Source organism: Pleurodeles waltl, chromosome 1_2 (assembly GCF_031143425.1).
Source record: "Pleurodeles waltl isolate 20211129_DDA chromosome 1_2, aPleWal1.hap1.20221129, whole genome shotgun sequence".
Lineage (NCBI taxonomy): Eukaryota > Metazoa > Chordata > Amphibia > Caudata > Salamandridae > Pleurodeles > Pleurodeles waltl.
The window spans coordinates 1012185905-1012212672 of NC_090437.1; the positions used below are offsets into that span (position 1 = coordinate 1012185905).

Consider the following 26768-nt stretch of genomic DNA (forward strand, 5'->3'; position numbering starts at 1 on the left):
CATATTAGTGATTTGCATTGCCATAACTGAATGCACCATTATTCAGATATTTCGTAGACTGCGTTTCTTCCGCCGTTATGGACAGCTAGTAATGTTCGTATACATATATCATTTGGTGTTGAGACTTATATACATTGTGCTAGCTTTGTTAATATAGGGAAATAAATTCACTAACTTTTAATAAACTGGTGTGGTTATTCATGACTGAAAGGTCATGGCGGGTCGAATTACCAACTGTTATTGATCCCTAATGTATTATTTAGATCTGCTAATTGAGTATTGGCTATCGCGTACTACAGTCATTAATTATTGATTTAAATAACCCCACTATTCGAGGATGAGGAGAGCCCAACTCGGCTAAAAGGTTCACCGACCTCCAACGTGTCCAGGTACAAGTAATTTATAAGGGCTGGACGCGTTATCAGTAGATGGTAGCAGAGATTGATGGTTTTGCTCTTTGGGACCCCATCCGAGCAATAGACGGAGTTAAGTTAGAATTTTCTTTGATAAAACAAGTTGAAGAGAGGATGATGCCCTAAGTCCCCAATGACTTTCCCGCGATCTCGGAGCTTGCGAATGGAGGACATGGAGGTGTGAGAATGTTTTCGGTGTTTCTAGTGACGGTATGAGTGAAGTTAGGGTTTTGCACTTGCACAGCTTATTGCCGCAGATGAATTGAGAAGTTTGTGAGGATATTAGGAGGGTTACAAACTCCAGTTGAAGTTTTAGAGGAGTGTGACTCCAAAGTGTGAGAGTAGGGAAGTCGTCGAACGTCACATGTGTGTAGCACTTTGTGCAGAAAAATTGTCCACGTGGGTGTTGATGTTGAGACGGGCCCTGCGAGGTCAAGAGACTCCGGAGTATGTTGAAAAGTGTATGAGACACTTGATTGATGTTGTAATCTGTTCGGTTTAATAGGTTGATCGGGCGTGGTCAACAAGTTGGTATGAATATTGAGGCATGAAAGAAAATTTCGACTTTGAGATTTGACGAATTCTAAAGCGCGCTAGAATAGTTCATTGATCAGTTGAGAGTAAAGTTTGCGGGTCAAATTTTATTTGCGAAAGTGGGAGACCGAGAAAGATGGAATAACTGCTGAGGCTAGTGAAAATTCCCTAAGGTCTCTGAAGTGAGTGTGTTACCCCTTCCTGTAGTAAACCAACAGATTTGTTTTCTTCTTTTTGGTTAGTGCTCGCGATATATTGCAGAAATTAGTTTTGAGTGAAGCCGAATGAAGGAGGACAGGCCGCAGGACTTTGTCAGCCGCAGTGTGTGAGTGTGACGTCACTAGGAGCCGCGCTGGGATAGGTTGGTCGGTAAGAAGGGTCGCGCACGGATTGGACGCAGTCCATGAAGCGCAATTGGTAGGGAAAGGCAAGCGAAGAGTATTCCGGGAATTAAAGTCACTTATTGATCACTTATTTGAGACAATAAAAGACGGAAAGATTACATTTTTCAAAGCATTTAAGAGTGCCATGAGGGGAGATATTTACATCAAAGCAAATATAGGAGAAGAGACACCGCCTGAGGGTACGCCAGCTTACATCGTAATTGAAGAAAAGGGTGTCGCACCATGTCTTTGGCTAAAGCAATGGTGCAAATTAATAGAGAAGCATGGAAGTGTAGCGTTCCCTATCCATGGGTCGTTTAACCTAAGGGTTTTGGAGAATTTAAGATTTGCGCTATACGACATGAAAGTACCTCCAAGACCAGCACAGTTTGAGGCACTAGCAATTTGGGAGTTGATAGCTAGAAACCAACAACAAAAGAAATTTGAGACAAGAATAAGAAAAGTAGAAAAGACACTAGCGGATGCTAGATGGGATACCACACAGAAGGTTTGGAGATCAGACGTACTACAGGGAATTCAATTGTTTCCAGCAATTACTGATGAGGCAGAGACGGAAAGAAGGAAAGCTACCTATAAAACAAACAGGAGTCAGTCCAGAGATAGAGAGAACAACAGAAACTCGAAAAGATCAGACGAGTCGGACGATGAGGATTTTATTATACAATTACTGAATGATCACCCGCCACCATATGTGGAAAGCGAAAAAGGATCAAGCATTAGTACTGCCCCTCCAGAACCAGTACAGGGTAATGTGACACCGAATTTGAGAACATCGCAAAGACAGAGCAGTCCCGATATGTCTTTTTCACCACAAATACCACAAGTTCAGAGAATATATCCTGACGTGCCTCTATTGAAACCTGTCGATAATTATCAGACGCAGATTCATAACTTGGGAACAACTTCTGACTTAGGGGCTCAGGGAGGACAGAGTTACCAAAGACCAACATTGATCCAAGCCGAATCAACACAATTCTTGATGCCTCAAAAGCAGGCACAAGAAGTGCCAAGGCACACTCGAGTAACAGAGGGTCAGTTAGGTTTGCCAGCAATGATGAATCATAATGTGGGGATTAACATGCCACAGAATTCGGGGAACAGACAAAATCCAGATGCAATATCTCTGCCTATTACTGTGGGTCCGCCAGTACCACTGTATATACAGGCAAATTCAAACGCATGTGACCAAGGGGTAATAACACAAAGTGAGACAGGGAGAAGATGCATAGAAATTACTCCAGAAACGACTCCGATAGCAACACTGCCAAATGGATCTGGGTCCTTGTCGGGATTTAGTCCAATTCCAATTTGTGCTCCGTCGACAGTGGTAAGGTCAAATCCACCACTATTATTACCGTTAACCTCAAAGACTGAAACATTACCGCAACCATCAGTAGCAGTTGATGTAAGTGCTACATTGATGGGACTGAACGCTAAACGGCTAGCACAATGGTTCAACAGTCTGAACTCCCCACAGAGTAGATCCAGTGGGAAGGGAGAAGAATACCTGAATAGGATAAGATTGGGCATGGAAGCAGATGAACTAGTAGAGGGAACAATGGGTCTGAACAGGTTAGAGTCATACGCAGAAGAAGAGCTGAGATACATGTGCCCCAGGATTACAAGAGAAGTGAGTAACATACATAAGAAGTTACAAGAAATTGCAGACAGAAACAAGATCGATATAGGTAAAACTAAACACTTGAGCAGAAGTTACAGGTTAGACTTTGAGACAAAAGATTTTGAGCACATGAGATCGGCAGGGATGAAAATGCACCTCAAGGAGATACTGCAGAGCGCACAGGTATGGAGATGCCTAGATAAGTGGGAAAGCAGATGGGTTAAGAAAAAGGACAAGAAGAAGGAGAGTACCCCAGACCGGAATGAAAAGGCACAACAGAGTGATGATCTGATAACCATGTTGCCAATGAGAGAGACAGCAGGGGGAAAACTTGTACATGTACCATGGCACAGGTGCGATATTCAATCCTTTACGGATGATTTCCCTAAATTGAGAGAGAAACCGATTGAATGGTATCAACAGACAGAAGGATTCGTGAACTCGCAAAATGTCTCTGGGAAGACCTGAATACTTTATTTGAAATTGTGGTTCCGGCAGATTTATGGGAAGATTGCAAAAGGGCTGTAGGTTTGCCGACGAGTGAACCAGAAAGAGATAGGGACACAGGTGCACCATCGCCTACGGTAATGATTTTATACCATAAGGTGATCGAGCACTTGAAAACCAAGGTTGCGTCGAAAAATGTGGATTGGCAGAGGATTGACAGGACAGCACAAGAGGCTAAAGAATCGATACATGCATACTATGAGAGGTTGTTGAAAGTGTTTAAAGATTATAGTGGCACGGAAACGATAGAGGCAAAGGACATGCTCCATTTTGTGTTCGGATTTGTGGAAGGGCTGAGACCTGAGGTCAGTCAGATGACCAAAATGCATTTGATTTGTTGGCAGTCAAAATCGATCGATGAAGTGTTGAACTATGCAAAATACTGCAGTGATGAGATTGAGACAAAACAGAAAAGGTTGAAGGAAAAGGTGATGGTGATGCAGCTTAGGGCAGCTCAGACAGGTTTGCAAGGTTTGCAAGGGTTTCAACAGCAGATGCCGCAGAAACAACAACAGGGAAATGCTATGTTTCAACCGCAGATGCGAAACGGAAACGGGTATGCAGATCAAGTCGCAAGATTTTGCGCATTGAACTGTATATTGCTCAGAGACGAATGGAACTTGATAAATGAGCCAGAACTTGAGCCAAGCGAAGCCTTTGCTATAAAAGTTGTAGATACAATAGATGAATTGAAGTCTTTACAAAACGATGTTAGCGAAGATGAGAAACTCTCATGGAGTAAATTGCAATGTGTAAAGAAACCAGATGATTTGTGGGTCTCAAGTGAAGAGAAATTGGTTCTGCCTAACAGTCTGTTGACACTGTTGGCCAGATTCTACCATGGACAGGCTCATCTTGGAAGGGACGCCATGGTCAGACTATTCAAAACTGATTGGTTTAACCCCAAATTCCTTCAAGTTGCTGAAGCAGTTTGCCACCGTTGCGTCATTTGTCAACAAATGAATGCGGGGAAAGGAACAGTAGTAAATTTGAGCCACATTGGGAGAGCTGGAGGTCCATTCAGCAGGATGCAGATGGATTTTATTGAAATGCCTGTGCATGGAGGCTTGAAGTATGTGTTAGTGATTGTGTGTATTTTTAGTCACTGGATTGAAGCATACCCCACACGTAGAAATGACAGTCTCACAGTTGCCAAACTACTCTTGAGGGAACTAATACCACGTTTCGGATTCCCGATCTCTTTAGAATCAGATAGGGGAAGTCACTTCAATAACGAAGTAATAAAATTACTGTGTGCAGCGCTGAACATTGAGCAAAAGTTGCATTGTAGCTACCGCCCTGAAGCCTCAGGCCTAGTGGAGCAAATGAACGGCACATTGAAATCAAGAATGGCGAAAATATGTGCATCAACAAACTTGAAATGGCCTGATGCATTGCCCTTGGTACTAATGTCTATGAGAAACACCCCTGATAGGAAAACTGGACTGTCCCCGCACGAGATCCTCATTGGCAGGGCTATGAGACTTCCAGCAGTTCCTGCAAATGCTCTTTTTAATATTACAGATGATATGGTGTTGGACTACTGCAAAGGTCTAGCTGATGTGGTACGCTCTTTTTCTCACCAGGTGGAGGCAACCACCTTGCCACCGATCCAAGGTCCAGGACACGCCCTGAAAGCAGGCGACTGGGTCGTGATAAAGAAGCACGTGAAGAAGTCATGTCTGGAACCTCGTTGGAAAGGACCTTTCCAAGTGATTCTGACGACTACTACCGCTGTGAAATGTGCGGGAGTTCCCATCTGGATTCACGCCAGTCACACGAAAAGGGTGATGTGCCCCACAGAAGAGGAAGTTGAAGCACTGAAATCACCAGTGACCGACAAGAAAGTACCAGACACCGAGACAAAGCAGCGAGAACCTAGAGGTGAACAAACAGAATTAGAGAAGGGAGAGATACTCTCCGAGGAAGAAACAGCCGATCCATTTGAGGAGAACGGAGGAGAGACATCAGAGAGCGACGGAGACCCTGAGGGTGACAAAGAGCCTGCAACAAGTGAAGAAGCAGGAGAGCCTGATTAGAGGAGGGCTTTCCCAGAAGCAGACGATACAGGAAAGGAAAAGGAAAATCTGATCGACCTCCTGGAGGAAGAAAAAGAGGAGGGACAAAGTGAAATCGCTCAACCCCTTCTGGAATCGGTTGCAGGTCCCTCAGGCGAAAACGGTGCGAAACGGAGGCAGAGTATATCACCAGTGAAGCTAAGGATTAAAGAAATACCAAATGAGAATGAAGAGCCAAAGTTGAAAGAGAAAAGAAAAGAAGTGTCTGTCGCAATAGCAACACCAAGTGAAGAGAAAGACCTGACCAAGGAAGAAAGCACCCGTGAGAGAGAATCGAAGGGAGATGCAAAATTGAAAAGGAAAAGATTACCGAGCAGAAGGTACTCTGGTCCGGAGTGGGCACACATAGCCGCTAACGATTGGTCAGACGAATTCTTGTCTCTCAGTCTCGAGAACGAAGAGGCAGAACTCCACTTTGGCACTTGAGAAGTGAAACCCCATGAACTTTACTGAATAAGACATTGATAACCTGATTGACTTTTAAACCGGCTAAGACATTGCTAAACTTGATTGACTCTGAAACCGATTTTAAGACAAAGCTGCTAACCGATGAGAGACTAAGCTGCTAAATAAAACTGTGTGAACATTGAACTCGTTCAGCTTTGTACATATATCTGCAAATCCGATTTGATAAGGTGTCTTCAACTTTCTGATTCTATACAGATCATGACAGGCTACACTACACAGGGGCATAAAATGAAGTGTTGTAAATACATGTGTATAGGCTTAATAACTCCATGCGTACTAATCATTGTAGCAATAGTTCTTGGAATGCATGGGAAGGGTGAGAGAGAAACGAATGACGCTTTTACTTCTAGACCTACTATTACTACTGAACTAACAGCTTTAAAGAGACTCGAACAAGATGAAAGACATCTGCATGATAAAAAGGAACTTTCGTCTAATGTTTTCTATCGCTTGTTGAGTGAGTATGTTGAGACCATGGATGCGAAAGATTGTTATGTGTGTACACAAATACCTACCTCAGTAGTGGAAGGGGTGACATATCATAGCATGCCTCTTACGTATGGAATTACATGTAGTATAATAATGTCCAGATTTTATGGTCAGACGTACATTCATTATTTTTACTCTAATTATGATGTTACATTTGCATATGTCCCCATAATCGAGTACCTGCGTAAAGTAGCCAGAGATTATTACATAAAATTAATGAGAGGCTTCTTTGAGCCGTTGTCACCTTTTCACACAGCTCACGCACATAGAGAGAACCTTACATGCTTGCTTTCACCGGTGGAAATAAACTTCTTAGACCGCACTGACAACAGGAGGAAAGAAATGAAGGAGGAATTAGAAAGGGAATTACATAAAAGGACATCTGTAGATAACTATGCTTTTGCCGCCATAAAGACACAAGGGAAAATAGCTTTTGATACATTACACGTAAGGAGATTCTGTATACATAGACATAAATCATATTATGACACAGTCTTTGTGGGAACGAGTGAGTGTAAACACACGTTTTTGTTTCAACCTAAATGGACGTTCATGCTGAATGGACAAGACCCAGTTATTCCAGGGGTATACTATATTTGTGGACTTAACACCTATTATCGTCTTCCTAAAGGATGGTATGGGAGGTGTTATTTGGGAATAGTATTCCCAAAGATTTATCAACTAGACGACTTAAAGAAATTTCCAAAGCTGTCTGAATCACATCATGTTCGGAAGAGAGAGACAGCTTCTGGTGTGGTAGGAGATATATTTGGAGCTTTGATTCCTTCAGTAGGAGTCATATTGAATTTGATCAAAATACGAAAGTTGTCTACTATTGTGGATAACATGCTGACAAAATTCTCAGGAGCTATAATCCTGATGGATGCTGAACTCGCTGCAGAAAGAGCTATGACTCTTCAAAATCGGCTTGCCTTAGATATTCTTTTAGCAAAGGATGGCGGCGTTTGCAAAATGCTTGGTACGCGTCACTGTTGTACATATATACCGGACAGCAGTGGGCGTATTAGAAAAATGCTTACAAACTTAACTAACGAAAGTACAGATTTAAAGGAATTGAAAGAACCAGGAGTATGGGAGAAGGTTGGAAAAGGATTTGCTTCAGTGGGAAACTGGCTCAGCAACGTTTGGAATGGATTATTACTGAAAATGATAAAGGGAATATTAATAATATTAATTTGTGTATTAGGCATTTGGGGAATATGGAAAGCTATCAAAATGTTAAAAGCAAGGAACAAAAGGAAAAGAGAAGAGAAAATAGAGAACAAAATAGTAGAAATATACAGAGAAAAATCAAAGGGAACCAAAAGAAAGAGGGAATTGACTGACGTACCAAATTACTAGGACAGAATTTTAATGGAATAAAATTTGTGGGAAGATTTGATGTGATGACATAATTAGTCATCAGAGGAGGGATTGATGACGCAGAAAAAGAGGGTCTAACATATATCTACGTATCATGTAACCAAAATTGTATAATGTAGTGTGATTTTAGTAAAAGAAAAATAATGTACGGGGGAAATTGTGGCCTCGGAGTAGTTCGCCAATATTATAAACGTGCTTTATAATCATGACGAATTAAAAAATGTAGTAATCCGTCCTAATCGCAAATGTGTGTTATGATTTCTTATTGAAACTGTTTGTGCTTAGCTTAAATTTAGTAGAGGCTTTGGCCTAGTTGCCTGGTCTCAAATTCTAACTGCGTGACTTTTCCTTGAACTAATGTAACATATATTCACATTTAAAAGTTGAATTTTTCCAGTAGAAGATGACTAATACACTTATCTCCAAGGTTTCGTACTAGGCCAGTTTCATCCCCTTTGAAGCAAGGTCAGTCTCTGCAGGTGCAGACAAAGGAGGTACAGATATCAAAATAATTGGCAACCCATGTTGCAACTTGTGTTCCAAGGTTCCAAGGACAATGTATGCATAAACGAGTGCTAGTAGAAAGACATTTTTCATTGGTCAATTTGAAGCCACCTTATGAACTCTCCAATGGAAGACCCTGCTGAATTTGGAATGTTTCTTATTTAAACCCACTGGACAAAGAGAAGTCAGCCATTTTTCCTTGATGCCATCTTTGAAGCCGAATGCCAGACGCCATTTTAGACGACATCTTGATGCCCTTTTCTCTATTACTGAGAAAGAGACTATGAGAATTCTCACCCTAGAGACTTTAACTTTAAATTGCTCCATCTTGCCTATGCAGTAACTTTGCCCATTCTCCTTGCTGCTGCAAGGAAACCTGCCCTAACTTTGCCCCTTTGAAATTCTGCCCCATGCTGACCGAACCGGTACCTGAAGGACGAAGATATTCTTGAATGCTGATTGAAATTGGTAAATATGAAAGGATAATTGTATTATGCATTGTGTTTTTCCCTCTAGGTACCAACTGCTATTTTGATTGGGCCCAAGCTAGAAGTTTTCCAAATTTGTGTTGACTAAATTCGTTTTGCATGAAGCCCACACATGTCAATGCTAATTAGAGGTTAGTCGAGGTATGGAATTGATGCACCATGTTGAATTGAAATCTTGTTATGCTGACCAATGTACGAGATTAGTCAAATACAGTTACTCATATTAGTGATTTGCATTGCCATAACTGAATGCACCATTATTCAGATATTTCGTAGACTGCGTTTCTTCCGCCGTTATGGACAGCTAGTAATGTTCGTATACATATATCATTTGGTGTTGAGACTTATATACATTGTGCTAGCTTTGTTAATATAGGGAAATAAATTCACTAACTTTTAATAAACTGGTGTGGTTATTCATGACTGAAAGGTCATGGCGCATCGAATTACCAACTGTTATTGATTCCTAATGTATTATTTAGATCTGCTAATTGAGTATTGGCTATCGCATACTACAGTCATTAATTATTGATTTAAATAACCCGACTATTCGAGGATGAGGAGAGCCCAACTCGGCTAAAAGGTTCACCGACCTCCAACGTGTCCAGGTACAGGTAATTTATAAGGGCTGGACGCGTTATCAGTTGCATTGCTATTTGTTACTCCGAAATAACATTTGTACATACCATTTCGTGTTTTGCACGGTAGCAAATAGCACTGCAACCGATTTGCGAGTCGCAAAACATGCGTACATGTGGCCCTTAGTGATGAAGGGGTGCCAGCAGACACATACACACATCCCACCACACTCCAGATTCTGTTATTGAGTCATTTCATACCTAAAGAAACAGGCTGGGGAGCAGGAGAATGTGAAAGGGGGAGGGTGGTAGAATGCGTTACAAACCACCAGGCCTCCACCGGCCACAATCCTGGCTCCTCCATGGTTGTAATGAAGTTGCAATCAAGCTCAAAAGCAAAGAACTGTTAACATGTTGCCGATTTCAGCTTTGAAACTATACTCAGTAGTGGATTGTGTTTCATTGTATATGAAGATGTATGATTACATAACGGGTATTGTGTGTTCATACTACAGGGAAGCAAGCAGTTACTGAACAACTACCCTGTGTACATCACCAGTAAACAGTGGGACGAGGCGGTCAATTCCTCAAAGAAAGATGGACGGCGCCTCCTTCGATATCTCATCAGATTCGTTTTCACGACTGATGAGCTCAAGTACTCGTGCGGCCTTGGAAAAAGGAAAAGGTCAGTTCAGTCAGCAGACACAGGTCCTGAAAGACGTCCTCTGGATCCGGTAAAAGTAACATGTCTCAGAGGTACTGCATCTATACCCTCCATCTCCATCATACATGATCTCATTTCATTATGCTGGTATTGTTTAAATACAGCTTGACTTGTTGAAGTATGAAGTATTGCTTTCTGGGCCATGTTCTTCAATAGTAAAAATAATGATCATTTGTGCAGCACACATTATAATCTGAAGGGTCTCTGGAGGCCATGTATGATCATAATCCCTTACATTTTATACGGTTTAAACAGGACCAGTGTATTGCACTTCTCTAACAACAGATTTCCCTGTTGCCCAACTCTGTGATACTAACTTTGTCAGGCTTTGAAGGATAGCAGGCTGTGTTGGCCCACAGGGCTTCAGTAAATGTTCTACTCGTTAAATATAGCTTTCTATAACAAGGTCTTAATCAACTTGCCCCTCCTTTTCACAGTCTATGGGGGTTATTCCAACTTTGGAGGAGGTGTTAATCCGTCCCAAAAGTGACGGAAAAGTGACGGATTTACCACTAGCCGTATTACGAGTCCATTATATCCTATGGAACTCGTAATACGGCTGGTGGTATATCCGTCACTTTACTGTCACTTTTGGGACGGATTAACACTCCTCCAAAGTTGGAATAACCCCCTATGTGTTTTAACGTTGAGTCTACTTTGAACAACCATACTCCCCTTTAATGAAACCCTATACAAATACACCCAGCTCACCGAGGAACTCCTCTTGTCTCCATATAGGTAAAAAGACAAAGCACAGCAATAGAGATTCTCTTAGAATAAATCTGAAGCCAAGTACCTTTTTCCTTTCAATAGTTTATTTAGGCTCCAAGCTGTGTTAATAAAATAGTTTTCGTTGTTTACTATGCCTTTTCAATAGGTGTCAGCCTGTGATGCTGTTTTAGGAAGATCAGTGAAAGTGATTAGGGCGCGTGCAGGCTGGGTTATTATGCCGCTAGCTGTTATCCCTAAGGCTAAGCACAAACAATTGGAATTACAGTTAATTTTATCTGCCAATTTATCTCTGTGCTATGCATTATTGAATGTGGGGTCTTTGATCCAGACCTGAGTGAAGTGGTGTGCTATTTCCTGGTTAACTTCAAAGTAGGCTGCATGCATCACACTTTCTGATCACTTTCTTCTTCTTTTGGTTCTCTTATTCTGCCCCCCATGCCACCACCTAAAGGCAACCAGTCAATCACGTGGTGACTTCCCAGTGCTTAATTTGTAAAATAGTAAGTGCCAGAGCTTTTCTTAGGCGGTGACTGCAGCTTACACCACCTATTGCCCCTGCCAGTGTTGCCAAGGGCAGTACCAACATAAATACTAACCATCAAACTTCTACAAGTGTGACAATGTAGACTATTCCAGGCCACCCAAAGCTATAAGCATGGCATGGGTGGCAGGTATTATCTATTTCTTGTGCTCATCTCAAAATTAGACAGGCAGTGCCACCATGTGGTGGACTGTCATTAATGCAGATGTTGAGCATCAAGTGCCAGTGCCGAGAACCGAAAACCACGAGCTCAAATTAAGCACTGGACTTGCCTGATTTATTTAATGGCTCTAGGGGGTTTGTCTTGGTCTTGTGAACACCAGGTCATCAGAAGTCAAGTGCTTTGAATAGAGTGTAGCTTCTCTTAAGTATGCCGATGCAACAGACCTTTGAGGGTATCTGAGATTTTAATGAGGTTAATTTGGGCTGCCTCTAGCTACTTGTTTTGTATGGAGACATTTGGGGAATATTTAAAGTTTGACAGATGAGAGACATCTGCCATGGTCTGATTGCCAAACTACCAGTTTTCCTGCCCCATTTGGAGGTGGGGGAACTGCAGGGATTCCACCAATTGAGCCTCAGCTGACTTCACTGTTGGAAACATTTAAGCTGACTGCTGTTAGCCCCCAGGCCACCTGGTCAGAGGCATGACAGTGCTCATAGACAGCATTTAGGAGTCGCCAGGAGTCGTAGCTGCGACCCCTGGCTTTCCCATTGTGACCCCTTGCACTGCCTTTCCGACCACTGGCCCAGAGGTGACAAAATCAGTGTCAAGAACACAGTGGCAGCTCACTCATCCTTATGGCCACTCTACTTGTTTTCTGTCAATTATTTTAGTACACCAATAGTATTACAGTATCTACTAGTAGGGTAATAAACAGGGAGTAGAATTAGCTGGAAAATGACCTAGCTGGCAGCTGAGGTAAGTAAAAATTGTTTTTAAATGCATGTTGTGTGTGATTGCTGGTGAGGGTGTGAAAATGTGTTTAAGTGTAAGCATGTGTGTGTGTGAGTGAAGGTCAAAGGGGAATGTAATGTCACTTCTGCTACCCCCACCATTTTGGTGAATTGACATTCATAGCAGCACTGGCCATTTATCTCATGCTCTGTCACTCTGTTCAGTTCCATGCGGTATACCACTGCAGGCACACCGTGGGCGTAAACAGAGAGAGAGATAGAGGATGGAAAGAGAGAATGATATAATGCGAAAGAGGAGAGAACTAGAAAGTGAGAGACTATTTGCCCACAGCCCCCTCCCATCTCACTCAGCTCCCCCTACCACAGCAAGGAGATCTTTGCCATCATAAAGGATTTCTCCAACCTTGCAGCTGCAGAGAAGGGCATCACCCCCTCCCAAGAACTGCGTGACACCTTGGCAGACTTCTTCCATGGCAAGATCTTGGTCATTTACAAAAACATCAAACCTCAACACCCCGCTCTCAACAGCATCAGCATGCTAACACCCACAAACACCAACCCCAAGCGCCTGCTCACCCATTGGGACCCTCTCACAAGTCAAGCCTCAATCTCCATCACAAACCCCGTGCACTCTGGAGCGGACTTGTGTCCCCACCATGTCTTCAACCTCGGGAACAAGATGATTGGTAAGGAGCTCAAAAAGGTCCTGAATAACTCCATCACTCCGGCCTCCTTCCCTGAGGACTGGAAACATACTGAAATGAGACCCCTCCTGAAGAAACCATCTGTCGGCCAAGCAGCACCGAAGAACTACCGGCCCATCTCCCTGCTTCACTTTCCAGCGAAGGTTCTCGAGAAGGCAATTAACCACCAGCTCATCGAACACCTGGAACACAACAACCTCCTGGGCCCCTTTATATCCAGATTTCAAGCCAACCACAGCACCGATGTATCCCTTATCGTAGCTACCGGCAACATCAGGGCCGTCCTCGACCACAGCAAAACAGCAGCCCTCATCCTTCTGGACCTGTCATCCTCTTTCGACACCGGCTCCCATCACATCTTGATGAACAGACTCCACCACATCGGAGTTCAGGAACACCCTCAAATGACTCGCCTCATACCTCACCAGAGGAACCCAGAAAATCCGCCTCCTACCATTTACATCCGAACCCAAGAAGATCATCTGCTGCGTCCCCCAAGGATCATTCCTCATCCCCATCCTCTTCAACACGTACAGGACACCGTTGGCCGACACCATCAGATCACATTCACTTAACATCATCTCCTATGCCGACAACACCCAGCTTATCCTCTCGCTGTCAGAAGACCCTTCTTCCACCAGAACCAACTTCCACAGCTGTATGATGAATGTCGCTGAATGGATGAAGGCCAACTGTCTCAAGCTCAATTCTGACAAGACTGAAATCCTCATCGTTGGAACAACACCTCACCATGGAATGACACATGAGGGCCTGCTGAACTCAGCTCATCCCTCGCCCGACAGACAACTCCCACAACCTCGGCATCATCTTGGACAGCAAGCTATAAATGAAGAAACAGGTAAACGCAGTCTCATCCGCCTGCTTCCACACCCAATGCATACTCCTCAAGATCTTCAGGTGGCTCCCAGTTAATACCAGAAGGACCGTCACGCAGGCCCTCGGCGCCAGCAGGCTGAACTACGGGAACACATTCTATGTAGGAATCACCACATGCCTCCTGAAGAGACTGCATACAATACAAAACTCAGCTGCAAGACTCATCCTTGACCACCCCAGATGGACGCACATTGCACCCCACTTCAAGAAGCTACACTGGCTCCAGATCCAGAAGAGATGCCATTTCAAGATGTTAATCCACACATATAAAGCCCTGCTCAACGAAGGAACAGCATACACCAACAAACGCATGACTTTCCACCAACTGACCAGACATGTATGGTCCGTCTTCCTCTTCCACGCAGGCAATGCCTGAATCTGCTGAAGCAACAGCGGAGGGCGCTCTTTCTCACACCTGGTGGCCAAAGCTTGGAATGACCTTCCCCTGCACCTCAAGTTTGCCTAATCGCTCCGGCAATTCAGGAAAGAACTCAAGACCTAGCTGTTCAAATGAACAGATGATCATGAAGCAGTGAGCATCCCTAGCTCCTTGAGACCTTTACGGGTGATTTGGAGCACTTTATAAATCCTTGATTGATTAATTGCATGACTAATCAGTGGAAGCACCTTTGCAATAGTAATCCAGATGGCCTCTGAAGTCCCCACCCTTCTAAAACCAGGCCCCACAATGACATCTGCTCAGTCCCTTTTCTCTCCTATTATGTGGATGTTACTGTTCCTAACTGAACCGGAATCATAAATCTTTAGTTTTCAGTGGGTACTCTCTCCGGCAGGGGGAAGGCTGGAATCATTACACCTTTGTTGAAAAATGATAATTTAGATGCATTTTCAGCTGAAAACTATCAGCCCATTACTTTACTACCAGCCCCTGGCAAGCTTATTGGAACACATTATTGCTAAACAACTTCCTAAATTCTTAGAAGACATGTGAAGCCTTGACCCTTGGCAATCAGGCTTCAGGTACCAAGACTGTGCTGGTCTTTGTTCTTGATGACCTCAAATTAATTATAGACAGGGATATTCGGCAGCCCTGATCCTCCTGGATCCTCCCACAGCATTTGATACAGTGGACAGCAACAGTGGACAGGCAGCCAAGCTGAAATTCTCTGGAACAGTTCTTGCTTAGCCTGCTTCCTTTTTGGAATATCAATCTCAAGTTGTTGCCTTGCCACCATATCAGTCAGGATGCATGGCCTCAAAATATTGAGTCCCGCAGGGCTCCTCATTGTTTCCTATGCTGGTAATACATACATAAAGTGAGCAAATCAGATCTCACAGCTGTCTTGGAATACCTTATGCTGATGTTACTCAGCTTAATATCTGACTGGATAATACCAAAGTTACTACAAATTTGACAGTGTTTTAATCAAGCTCAGGGTTGTATGTCAATTGACATCCTTAAATTAAATGCTAATAGGACAGTGTTGCTACTGGTTGGCAAAAAAAAAACCTCAGTGCTGGTAAAATACTATCTGGCCTTGGTCACTGGGTCACCCGCCTACAATAATTGAAAATGTTAAATCTTTGAAAATAATTCTGGACCATCATCTTCCTCCTGATTTGCAGAACAGTATGGTTTCCTCAGTTTGCTTCATTATACCCAATTTCTAGGCAAAGCTCTTCGATTCCTGTCTCTGGAGCACTATGCTTAAGTGGTCCCTGCTTGTATTCTATCTAGGATGAACTATTAGAACATACTCTGCCTTGATCTCCCAAAAGCACGTTTCCATATACTGCAGATAATTCAAAACTATGCAGTGAGAAAAGTGGCCCATCTGATGTTTTCCAAGGTAGAATTAATCTTTATTGGCTTCCAGTTAGGCCTTGGGATGGAATGTGATCCTTTGAAACTCTTCACCATAATGCCCTGGCAGCTGTCTTTTGTTTCAAGGTCAGTAAGAAACCTTGACTGAAATCAGAGATGGAAAACCCCTGCTGCTGTAACCTTGATCTGGTAGACAAAGTTGCATGACTGCCTTCGGATGAGAGTAGCTGTCATGATCAGGAGACCATTAGCAAGGCCCAGTTTGCTGGCATCTTCATGAAGGTTTACTTGAAGAGAACTGAGCTTTCCCAGGGTGCACCTGACCTTACAGCTGGCTGGCTGAGTCCAAATCAGAACAACTGCTTCAAAGATTGAGTCATGGACGTTTGGACGATCAAACTACTTCATCTTTTGGGAAACCTCATGCCCCTTGGCCCACCTGGAACTGGGGTGTTGTGTAGTTAACAAGTTTTACTGCACTAGGCTCCCAGAAAAAATTCTGTTGTTTACCACAGGGGTATAAGAACAGTCCAGGGCTGTTTGCAGCTCGTGTGACTTCAATATTACATGACATTGACCCTGAAGCATTGTCCTATGTAGATGATACCTACCTTACAGACAAAAAATACTGCAACATCTAAGACGGGTAGCCTGCATTGTTGTAGGATTTGCCGAATTCGGCTATAAATTCAACTTCAAAAAAACAAAAATAGCCTTCCTTAGTGCCCTGTTTCTGGGTATACGAATTATCAAGTGAAGGAAAGAGGCTAGCATTACAATTCTTAGAAAAATGCACAAAGTTACATGCTCCAAATACCATTAAAAAACTCCAATCTCTATTGGGTTTTCTGAATTTTGGCAGAACATACATTCCAGATTACCTTAATCCTTATATGACTTGATACATCCTGACTTTTCTAGTAAATTCTGGACAGTTGAACACACATGCATTTTTGGAGCATTGCAACAAGACATGCTTGCAGCACATTTATACACAAGGGTCATCAGAGTAATTGCTGGTGCCATTGGTTTCACCTATGTAACATTCAATGAGGGTGAGATAGTCCCAATTGCATACAAATCACATCTGTACTCTACAGCAGAACAATGTTTTGCTCCCACTGAGAAAATTCTCACTGCTGTTCAGATGACTGCCATTAAGGAAAGACCACTAGCCCAGGGGAAACGTATTATTGATGTATCTCCAATCCCAGCCCTTGAGGCTGTTACCAAAGCTAGCGTTCCAAACTCTAAAGCATTACATCCACGTTGGATCAAATGGGCAATGTCTCTGACAGCCACTGATGTTGACTATATTTTTGACCCAAAGTTACAAACTCAAGAATTTTTGCAGTATGAACTAGAATACCCAGTTCCTGCAAATACATTGCCTATTGATCAATATCAAAGAGTCATGTACACTGATGTCTCAGCACAACCTGCAATAGGCACAAAGCATCAATACTCCGCTGCTTGCGCAGTCATAAGCAGCTATATGGAGGGTAGTAAATTCTATCCACAATGTACCTTTACCCACGCCCTGCGTAACTAGCAGAGCCAAATTCTCTGGTGATGGCACTGGAACATACGGATCCTGACCAGCTAACACTGATTGTATGTGATTTGTATTATTGTGTCCAGTCCTTTAATTAATATCTGCATTACTGGTGCCAGAATGGGTTCAGAGATTCCAAAGGTAACACCATCAAACACAGACTTCTGTGGGGGAAAATAGCGGATTTGAAGGAAACGCTACCAAATGTCCATGTTGTACACACACTTGGACACCAGCGCAGTGGAATACATGTTGCTGCGAATACGCTGGCTGATGAAGCAGCCTAATCAGCAGTAGCTACGGCTTCTGTTGCTAATGTAACTCCTTCTAGAACGAAACCGGACGATGACATATGAGCAGCCGTAAAAGCCATGGCTGAAGGCGCGCCTTTACCAAAAGCTTTTCCTGCTAAATATTTCTACCGGATGGTAGGCTTCCTTGATGCAGAAGTATAAATACCAGGCGTGGGAGTTCGAGTAATTCCCAATAAAGACTTAAGACCAGAGTTGATCAAAGCAGCGTATGAGGGAGTTGCTTCTGCCCATACTGGTGTGGCGGCTACAATATCATTATTGCAAGCACGTTATTGGTGGCCAGGTCTATACAAACAGACCAAGCAGTATGTCCTTTGTGGTGATATCTGCCAACAAATGTAGGGGTCCACCGTCAAACACCCACCGCAGACACCCCTCTTAATTTCTAACAAACCATTACAATGTGTGCACTTGGACCATTGCGGTCCCCTGACACAGGATAGTGCATACAAATACATCTTAGTCACTATTGACTCCTGCTCCAGATTTTTATGGGTGTGGCCACAATGCTCGGCTGACGCTCGGACTGTTTTTAAAGATTTGCAAGTCTTTATCGGCACATATGCAGTTGTGGCTTTCAACTCGGAGCAGGGCCCTGCTTTCGCCTCAAGAGCATTCAGGGATGCCATGGCTTTGTTAGTGGTCCAACTCCATTACTCGTCTCCATTTCATCTTGAGGGAAATAGTTTTGGGGAGCGACGAAACCGAGATTTAAAGTAATCCTTAACAGTCAGAGTCTTAGGTACGGGTCGTAGTTGGCTTAATCACCTGTATGGAGTCCAGAGAGCACTTAATAATCTACCTAGAAGGTCCCTGGGGGTTGTACTTCATACGAGTGCCTGTTTGGAACTCAAATGTATGTTCCAGATCCTGATGGTCCTGGCATGGAGGCGGCAGAAACACCTTTTGACATAAATGAACATATCACTGTCTTGCAGGAATTAAAACAGTTCCGTGATGACAACGCTTCTGCCAGTGCTGCCTCTGTAGGAATTACGGATGTACCAATAACATCTACCAGCTGGATTCCAAAGGTTGGTATGTGAAAAGGTTGCTGTGAACAAGGAGTTTGGTCCTTCCTGTCATGCACCGATTCCAGTCTTGGGAATACATGGTACCAGAACTGTTATTTTACCACCGCTGCCTGGTTCTAAAGAAAACTGCTTTGTCTCCATTGACAATGTCAAGTTACACCATGTAGCCGATCGTGCACAGCAGACCAAGAGGAACAACCAGTAGTACCTGATTCCCTCTCACTACTGGTCAAGATGTCCCTGTACAAGTTTTGAGCAGCAACGCTGACACCTCTCCGAGCTTGGGGAGGGTGGAAAATGATCTTGCATTAGTTTCACTAACATAATTGCAACAAGTAACATGGAAATTGCTGATCGATTTGATTCGACCTCTACACAAACCGATGGCGTCATTTACAGTGAACCACCTCTAGAGATTCCTACCAGTTCTCCTCCTTCAAATACAGCTCCAGTTTTTGCATGAACTGCTTCTGGATACTTTGCCGACATTAATGACACCTTTTCGGACTCATTCACCTCTTCTGCATCTGAACTACCAAAAGCATGTAACCTGATAAATTGGCTTAAAACAAATTATTTTATTTTCCCATGGAACTATCTGTGGCTTTCCTTCACTGTATTAGCTTTTCTTCTTTGGATTGGCTTTGTTGTTACTTTCTTTCTACTAAAACATGGTCATTACCTTCCTGAACGATCAACAGTTGAACTGGTGGATGAGGTCCTAAACCCCATTTTTCTTTTCACAAGGTCCGCAGAGACTTGTCTTTTGTGAACATTTCCGCTATATGAATTCCTGATGGGATTGTTTGGGATAAAGTCACATTTGATAAATACGGCCCGACGGAGGTCATTCAAATACCATATGTGTTTAAACTTTCTATGAATGATGTAATAATACCCGGAGATGTTTCTGATGACTGGGATGTGAAAACAGTTGATTCTATGATGAATGAGTTGCAGTATTTTACTGTATTTGAAAGTGAGGATATTTATCAATCCAAAGGAAATTATGGTGACATGTGTTGCTATATTTATTTTGGACACCATTTCATTCACAAAGCAAGTACCCCAAAAACTATTTTTAATTACACACAATGGGAACTCCACCACAAGGGAGTTCTAAAACATATTCAGAAAAATTTGCATATTTTTCTGGGCACAATGTTAAAAATGCCTGATCATATTATTTCAAATTGCCATTGATGGAAAATGTACATATATTATTGACAGATACAAAATTCATTTATTCAGATTCCTTTGTTTCCCGGTTGGCTATAGAAGGCTATGAATATTGGCTGAAATAGATAGACTTAAAAAGTGTGTGGGGAACAAAACATTGGCAAATAAGGGGAAAGGAAGCTTTATTCAGAGCATGCCTGATACCTGTTCAAATTATGTTTTTGATTGAAACTGTACAACAGACAAGTTGAGGATTTGAATTCCTGCCCCTGCAAAATTTTACAAATGGCAGAAGTATATAAATACAACTGAAGATCAGCTCGATGAATGGGTCCAAAAAGGCACATTTAATGCTTGACTTTCGCGTCCTGGCGGGTGGTTATTGTGGCCAATAGATACCAATGGGTGTCATAAATGTTTTATATACTCCTCCGGGGAGTTTTAGAACAAGTAGGCCTGACCCTCGCTATGTGTCATCTGAACATGCAGGTATAGTAACAACACACAGTGAAGGGAAACTATGCCAGCAATGGTTGAAGAGTTCCTCACTAGATGCTGTTAGAGAACACCTCAGTCTCCTGTCTAATAACACTGACTTAATCTTCAATTCACATCCTGCTTAAAACACATTCTAGTAGGCAGATATGAAAGGCTAGGAGATAGCTGTACAAATGTCTCAATGGCATGAAAGAGGTCTTTCTTAGCGGTAGTGAATGCGAGACTTCTGTCAGCCATTCAATGGTTTGTAAACAGCTGTCCCTGCACGGACGTGTAACACTTCGGCAGCAAATTTGGCCTGTTATCTGAAGGGAGTCCCAGTCCCCTTGATTACACCTGAATCCAGGTGCTCTCGAATGGCAGCTGTGTTCTCCTCAATAGTGAGAGCTGTTGTGGGATGCGAGCCGAAATAGTTTGTCGTTTCGGTCTCCAAAATTGTTACATGCTGTCGGAATGTACTTTTTCCCCCTACACGACAGAGGGAAGTAGCTGAGATTTGGCCCCATATCGCTACTTCAAATGTGAATTTTGACAAGTTGAGCAGACTCAAGGCTTTATTGTTTCAAAAACATGTGGCGCATACATCTGCATGCGTGACCTATGCGCTTCAGGTTGCGAGGTCATCAGCAGAGATACAGTCCCTTTTAAGTACTAACTTTCCGAGACACTCTGGTGAACTCATGGGACGGATATTTAATGCGTCCAGTACTACTGGAATCGCAAATTCCTTTAAGGCTGTTGGTTCTGGTTTCGTTCACACCTTCTCCTCTATATTTGGCTTAATATCTTCAGCCATCCACTCAATATTCTCCAGGGTTTTCGGGGGATTTCCGATAACTTTGGCTATAATAGGTGGCATCTTCCTATTGCTAATTCTTCTGCGCAATGGCTGTCCTGTTGCAATAAGGAGGAATGAAAACGCTTCCACCAGCGCAACTGTGTCGTGAACACATGATGCAGTACTTTAAAGCATCACTCCTGGAGCAATTGGAATGTGACTGGTCTCTGTCATTCAGACCGGTTTTGCATTGTGTGAAGCCCGTGTTTTGATGCCTCTCGTGCGCTTTTGAATGTGCACTTAAAGTTTGTCTTTCTACGCAGCGCTTGCTTTCATTGGACGCTAACCTGTTGATATTCTCGCTGAGGGCTCCTTACCAGACATGCGTGTAAAGGGTGCGTTTGCTACAGGAAGCTGTTTATGAGTTGCCCTTTGTGGATCATGCAGCTCTAAACTCACTGTTGGGCACACCACTGAATGCTGCTGCCTCAGCTGGAGCTCAGGCTTTGGAACATGAATGCTCCTTGGTTTTCATTGGCGATGAACTTTCTACTTTACCACCTACCGAAGTGGAAGATTTCCTGTCTTCAGTTATCCCAGACTCAATTGGCGATTTTAAAAATGGCTCTGACTTTTGAAATTCGGCTTTTCCTGACCCCACAATTAACATTTTAAATTGTCCTTTTAACACATGCTCGTGTCTTTTAACTTGTCATTATTGACATTCCCATATAGCTGCTTTAAGATGAATTTTAGTAGCTTTTTTATAGTTAGGCCTTGAACCACCTTTGAACTGGCAAGGGGAGGGTGTTGTGTAGCCATTTTAGCTATAATTGTACACATGTTATTGTAGCAAACTAGGCCTGCCTCAACCTAGATATTTTTTATTCAGCTTTGTTTTATTACTTTAACAATAGCTACATTTGTGGTCTTGTTTTATATTCTCTGTCTAGCTGTTCTTCGCCTAGGTCAACACTGCGTTCTTAAACAAGGCATTTCTTTCACTCTGTGCTTTTCTCAAGACTGCAGTAAGATAGGTTGCTGGCAAAAGTGGTACGATTTGTCTTCCATGTTCACAGAAACATACACACTCTTACGTGGGGATCCTTTTTTGGAACATCAGCTGTTTTATTATAAAAACACTACTTTGACCCATGTACGTTAGAGGGGGATTCTAGCCAGATGACCACGACTGTATGCTGATTGCTGAGTGCTTCGTTGCAGCTGCTTATGTAGATTACAGGCCTCTTGCTCAGGTATGAGGGATGATGTCTTCCCAGGGGAAACCTGAAGGGCAGAATTAGGGCTTAACATGCTGTGCTCTAACATAGCCTAGGTAGGAACTATCCTTCACAATCTTAGTGACACCATGGTAGCATTATTTTTGTGTTTTACTCTCCTTGTCACAATTTTAATCCTGTTGTGCTTCATCGTCCTAGGTATTGCAATACATGCTTTATTACCTAAGATGCAGTTACTTCAATAAAACCTTATTGAACTATACTCTGCCTCTGATTGTCCTTGCAAACGTGAGACTAATGTAACTGAGAGAAACGGATGATGTGGCCACGATTTCCCTGAGGAGTCATTTGTGTCATGCGCCCGGTTGCCCAATCATCCCTGCTCTTGGGTGGAGATGAGGCACTGCTAGCTAGCCGGAAGAAAACCCAGATTAGGCCAACAGGTGTCACCTGGTGTGGGTTCAGACCAGTCCCCCGCAGTACAGGGGATTCTGCCGCCCAAATCCAGTAGTCTCATTAGGTTAACGAGAACCTACACGACAGGGGCACCCTATAGCAACCCATTTCGAGCCCCTGAAGGGAGATGCAAGTTTTTCCACTAATCTTATGTTCCCGGGGCTGTACACCTCGGCTGACTGGTAGCCATGATTCCATCATCACTGTAGCCATGTGTCCATGAAGAATGCATGACTTTACAATGCATGTGATTGCCACGCATGCCTTTACCGCATAGCCTTAACCATGCAGAGGCCTTTACCATGCATGCCTTTACCACGTATAGCTTAACCATGCATGGTAAGTATATATACCTATATAAATAATTCTAAACTTTCCCTAACCTCCCTGTACCTGTAGTCACCCCTTACTTCTAAAATGACCCTTGCCTCCCTTCACCTCTACTCAGCCCTAAACCCTAAAATTACCCTTACCTCCCAGGACCGGAGCTCACTTTTAAACCCTAAAATGACCCTGTCCACTACCCATCCATATTTTACCTCCCCACCCCATGTCCTAATTTGGAAATTACCCTTACCTTCCTCTACAGCTGCTCACCCTAATCCCTAAAATCACCATTACCCCTACCTCCCTTTACCACAACCCACCCCTAAACATACCTCAATTTACCACTGCCCACCCCAAAACCCTAACATTACCCTTACCTTACTTTACCACACCCACACCTAAACCCCTTTTTTCAAAAACATAATGATTATGTTGGACTGTGTGCAAGATGGCGAACACAATTGACTTGCTGTGGTGAGCTACATCCCAGGCCCACCAATAATCCTGCCATCATCATCCGGATCTACACTGGTTCACTCCTCGCAGGCCCCGGGAGATAGAGTGAAACGGTGGCACGATGGGCCATGACCTTAAGTGCTGATCCAGCTGGGCGCTGTGAGACTGTCAGAGCTCAGCGGTGGCCGGATCATGGCTGCAACTGCAGCGGTAGAGCCACATCCTCGCTGCCGGAGGCGTGCAGCACTGTTGCTGGCCTGAATACCCTGGACTCTGTCCCTGGGTTGAAGCAATTGCATTGGAACTCCATGTCCCTCCTGACACGGTGCTGACGGCCTACACTGTGGGCTCTCCCCAACGCAGCCTGCAAGGGACCCTTCACCATGAGGGGACATGACAAGGCCAGTCAGGTTCTTGAGGTGCATGCACCTTGTCTTCCCAGGTGAGAGGGCATTTTCTGCATCTGCCCGGTGCCCAGTGAGGAAGACAGTGATCAGTGGGGGCACGGAGCCCAGAGGTGAGAAGAGACACACTGAACTTGCTGAATGCACACCACTCACACACCAACACCAGCTATTGCCACAAACTATACAGGCCTGAGCTCACATTCTTCTTCATAAGAGGGTGTTAGGGGTCGTCTGCTCTCCCACACCGTGTACATCTTCGGAGGAGATTTACCTCTTGCCTATGAGCATCCCATAACCCGCCTGCCTAATGAAGCACTGTCTCCAGGCAGGTCGGGCCCCGTGATTGCTGTTGAAACTACACATTGGGGCCCTGGGACTCTGCATGGGGGCAGTCGTTTTGGGGGAGCTCCATCAGCTGATGTGACTGGTTGTGCCAGGGTCACAGCCCCATTACAATGCCAAAATCTCTTCTGGCTACTACATTTGCTGCAGATGGACTGCCCTGGTAGCTTGTTCTCTGGACATCGTCTACTTGCGTTTGCATTGCCCTTACTGCTGGGACCTGAGGGTGCAAGCTGGTAACAAACTAGAGAGCCCCATACAGAATATGCTTGTTTCCAGGGATTTCTTACCTGGTGGGTGTGGTCTTATTCTGGATATGACCCGCCCTCATTGTACTTTGGCCTGCCTGGGGATGCCCCTGTAAGCACTTCTTCACTGTACTGTTGGATTGCACAGGACTGCTCCCTGCCTGGGTGCTCAGGTGTGGGAGGAAGTGGGGTGCCAAGCCCCCTGGGAACTTGCAGCACCTGTAGACTTGATCATGTTACGCCCTTTTTCTTTTGCTTGCTATTTCATATGAGTGCAATGATGGTGCGGCCTATGGCAGCCAAACAGCTGCACCTTAAGTGACAGTCTGAAATCCAAACATGGATGCCATGGCCCGGCTTGATACCACTCTTCGCTGATATTCTGCTCATTTCGACAAGATCTTTCAGGCCATACTGGACTCTAAAACCTAAGTGGAAGCCAAGATTGACTCTGTCTCACTAGATGTTAATCTGCTCTGGGTAGACCATCAAAAGTTGGCTGAGAGTAGAGGATTCTGAATTGGCCTAGACTTCCATGCAGCCTACCCTCCAGATCCTCCAATCCCAAATCCAGGAGCTGCAGATGGAAGTCACTTCTCTTCATCGTCAGGTGGAAGATGTGGAGGGCCGCTCATGTTGGAAAAATGTTTGTTTTTTTGGCTTTCCTGAATGTTCTGAAGGTCCCAATGTAGAATTGTTCTTAGGGGACTGGATGATGGTGAAAGTTCTGGAGGGCAAAGTACCTAAATTCTTCTCTGCAGCATTGGCACACCACATACTGGGCAGGCCACCCCTACCTAGGGACTGCCCACATCCAGTGATAGCTCAATTTCTGAAATACAGAGGATGGGACTTGACTTTGCATTTATTCCACTCTAAGGGCTCATTGGTGATATAAGAATGTCACCATCACTGCGTATCAGGACTTCACGGCGGAAGTGCAACGGAAACTCAATTCCTATGCTGCAGTTAAGCAAAAGCTGTGTGAATTGTCCTTGAAATATGCCCTACTGTACCCAGCCAAGCTTAAGATTGTGGGTGAGGACTCTACTTGTTTTTTTAATTCCACCTGAAGATGTCTGGTCCTGGCTGTATGCTAAAGGCCTGGCAAAGGACACTACCCTGGAACAGTTATCAGAAGACTGGGTGGCACATAAACCACGCCACAGAAGATTCAACAAAAAAGTATACCACCCTACCTTGGTACAGGTGTCAAAAGAGCGGGCACTGGCTGTGGAAGAGGCTTCGTATTTTGGGTTCAATCCTTTTGAAATATTATGTCAAAAGCACCCTGTGGCAAGCAGTTTGGGGGCCTCATCCGAAGCACTAATTCTGGGACCAGTTGGAACACCAAGGATGGCACATAACTTTTGAGGTGCCCACAGCCCTTTCTGTTACTACATTTGGCTTAATATTTGCAGCCTGTCTCTTTGGCCACCCAGCTGAAGAGACTCTTTTGACCAGATCCAGCCTAGCTATTGAGACATACTGTTGGGCACCACGGTTGGATCCATGTTTTCTTTAATGTACCATGCCCTTTAGGGCCTCCAGAATGGAGAGGGTTTGGTGGGTGGAGGGACAGGGGTTTCTACTTTATGCTATTGTTGTTTGTATGGGTGTTCTAGGCCAGGGACCAGTGGTCTTACTGGCAAGGGTGGGGTTGAAGCTGCCCTGCTTTTTTTCTCTGCTCTTCTTTCTTTCTTTGCTGTATTCATTGGACTATGATGCTTATCATAAGAGGCATTGGATATGGGACTTTAGAGGAGTGGGTACTACCCTGGGGAGATGACCCATGGCCCTGGGTCTCTTGGGGGCTGATGTGCTCATAGGGAGTTCATATGACAGGTGTACAAATCAGGGGGTCGGAGGGGCTACACAAAATTACACATAGGTGACTCAATGCAGGCTGCCATCCCCTGTTATAGAACACTAACCATGGCTACTCCTTCTAAACATTGCAAAATACTTGTATACCTTAAATGCCATCATGTGCATATCGCGATTCTACAGGAAACTCACCTCAGACAAACTGAGTTAGGGAAGGTGAGGGCGCAATAGAGGGGTCAGGTCTATGGAACTACATTTTTTGCCTATGCATGGCAAGTGCAGGACTGGGTTGCCGGGGAGTCCCATATGTGGTGGACTCCCACAGGATTGATGAGGG

At 43.9% G+C, this 26768-nt stretch overlaps 1 protein-coding gene across 2 annotated transcripts in view; it reads left to right on the forward strand.

The window, feature by feature from the left end:
* BEND4 (BEN domain containing 4) overlaps window positions 1–26768 on the forward strand; it is a 408036-nt gene that overhangs the window by 293957 nt on the left and 87311 nt on the right. The window contains exon 4 of one of the 2 annotated variants that reach the window (XM_069201803.1): window positions 9983–10152. In XM_069201803.1, the coding sequence (XP_069057904.1) occupies window positions 9983–10152 (170 nt within the window). Of the gene's footprint in view, window positions 1–9982; window positions 10224–26768 lie in introns of both variants that reach the window. The other variant, XM_069201800.1, reaches the window with a different exon arrangement.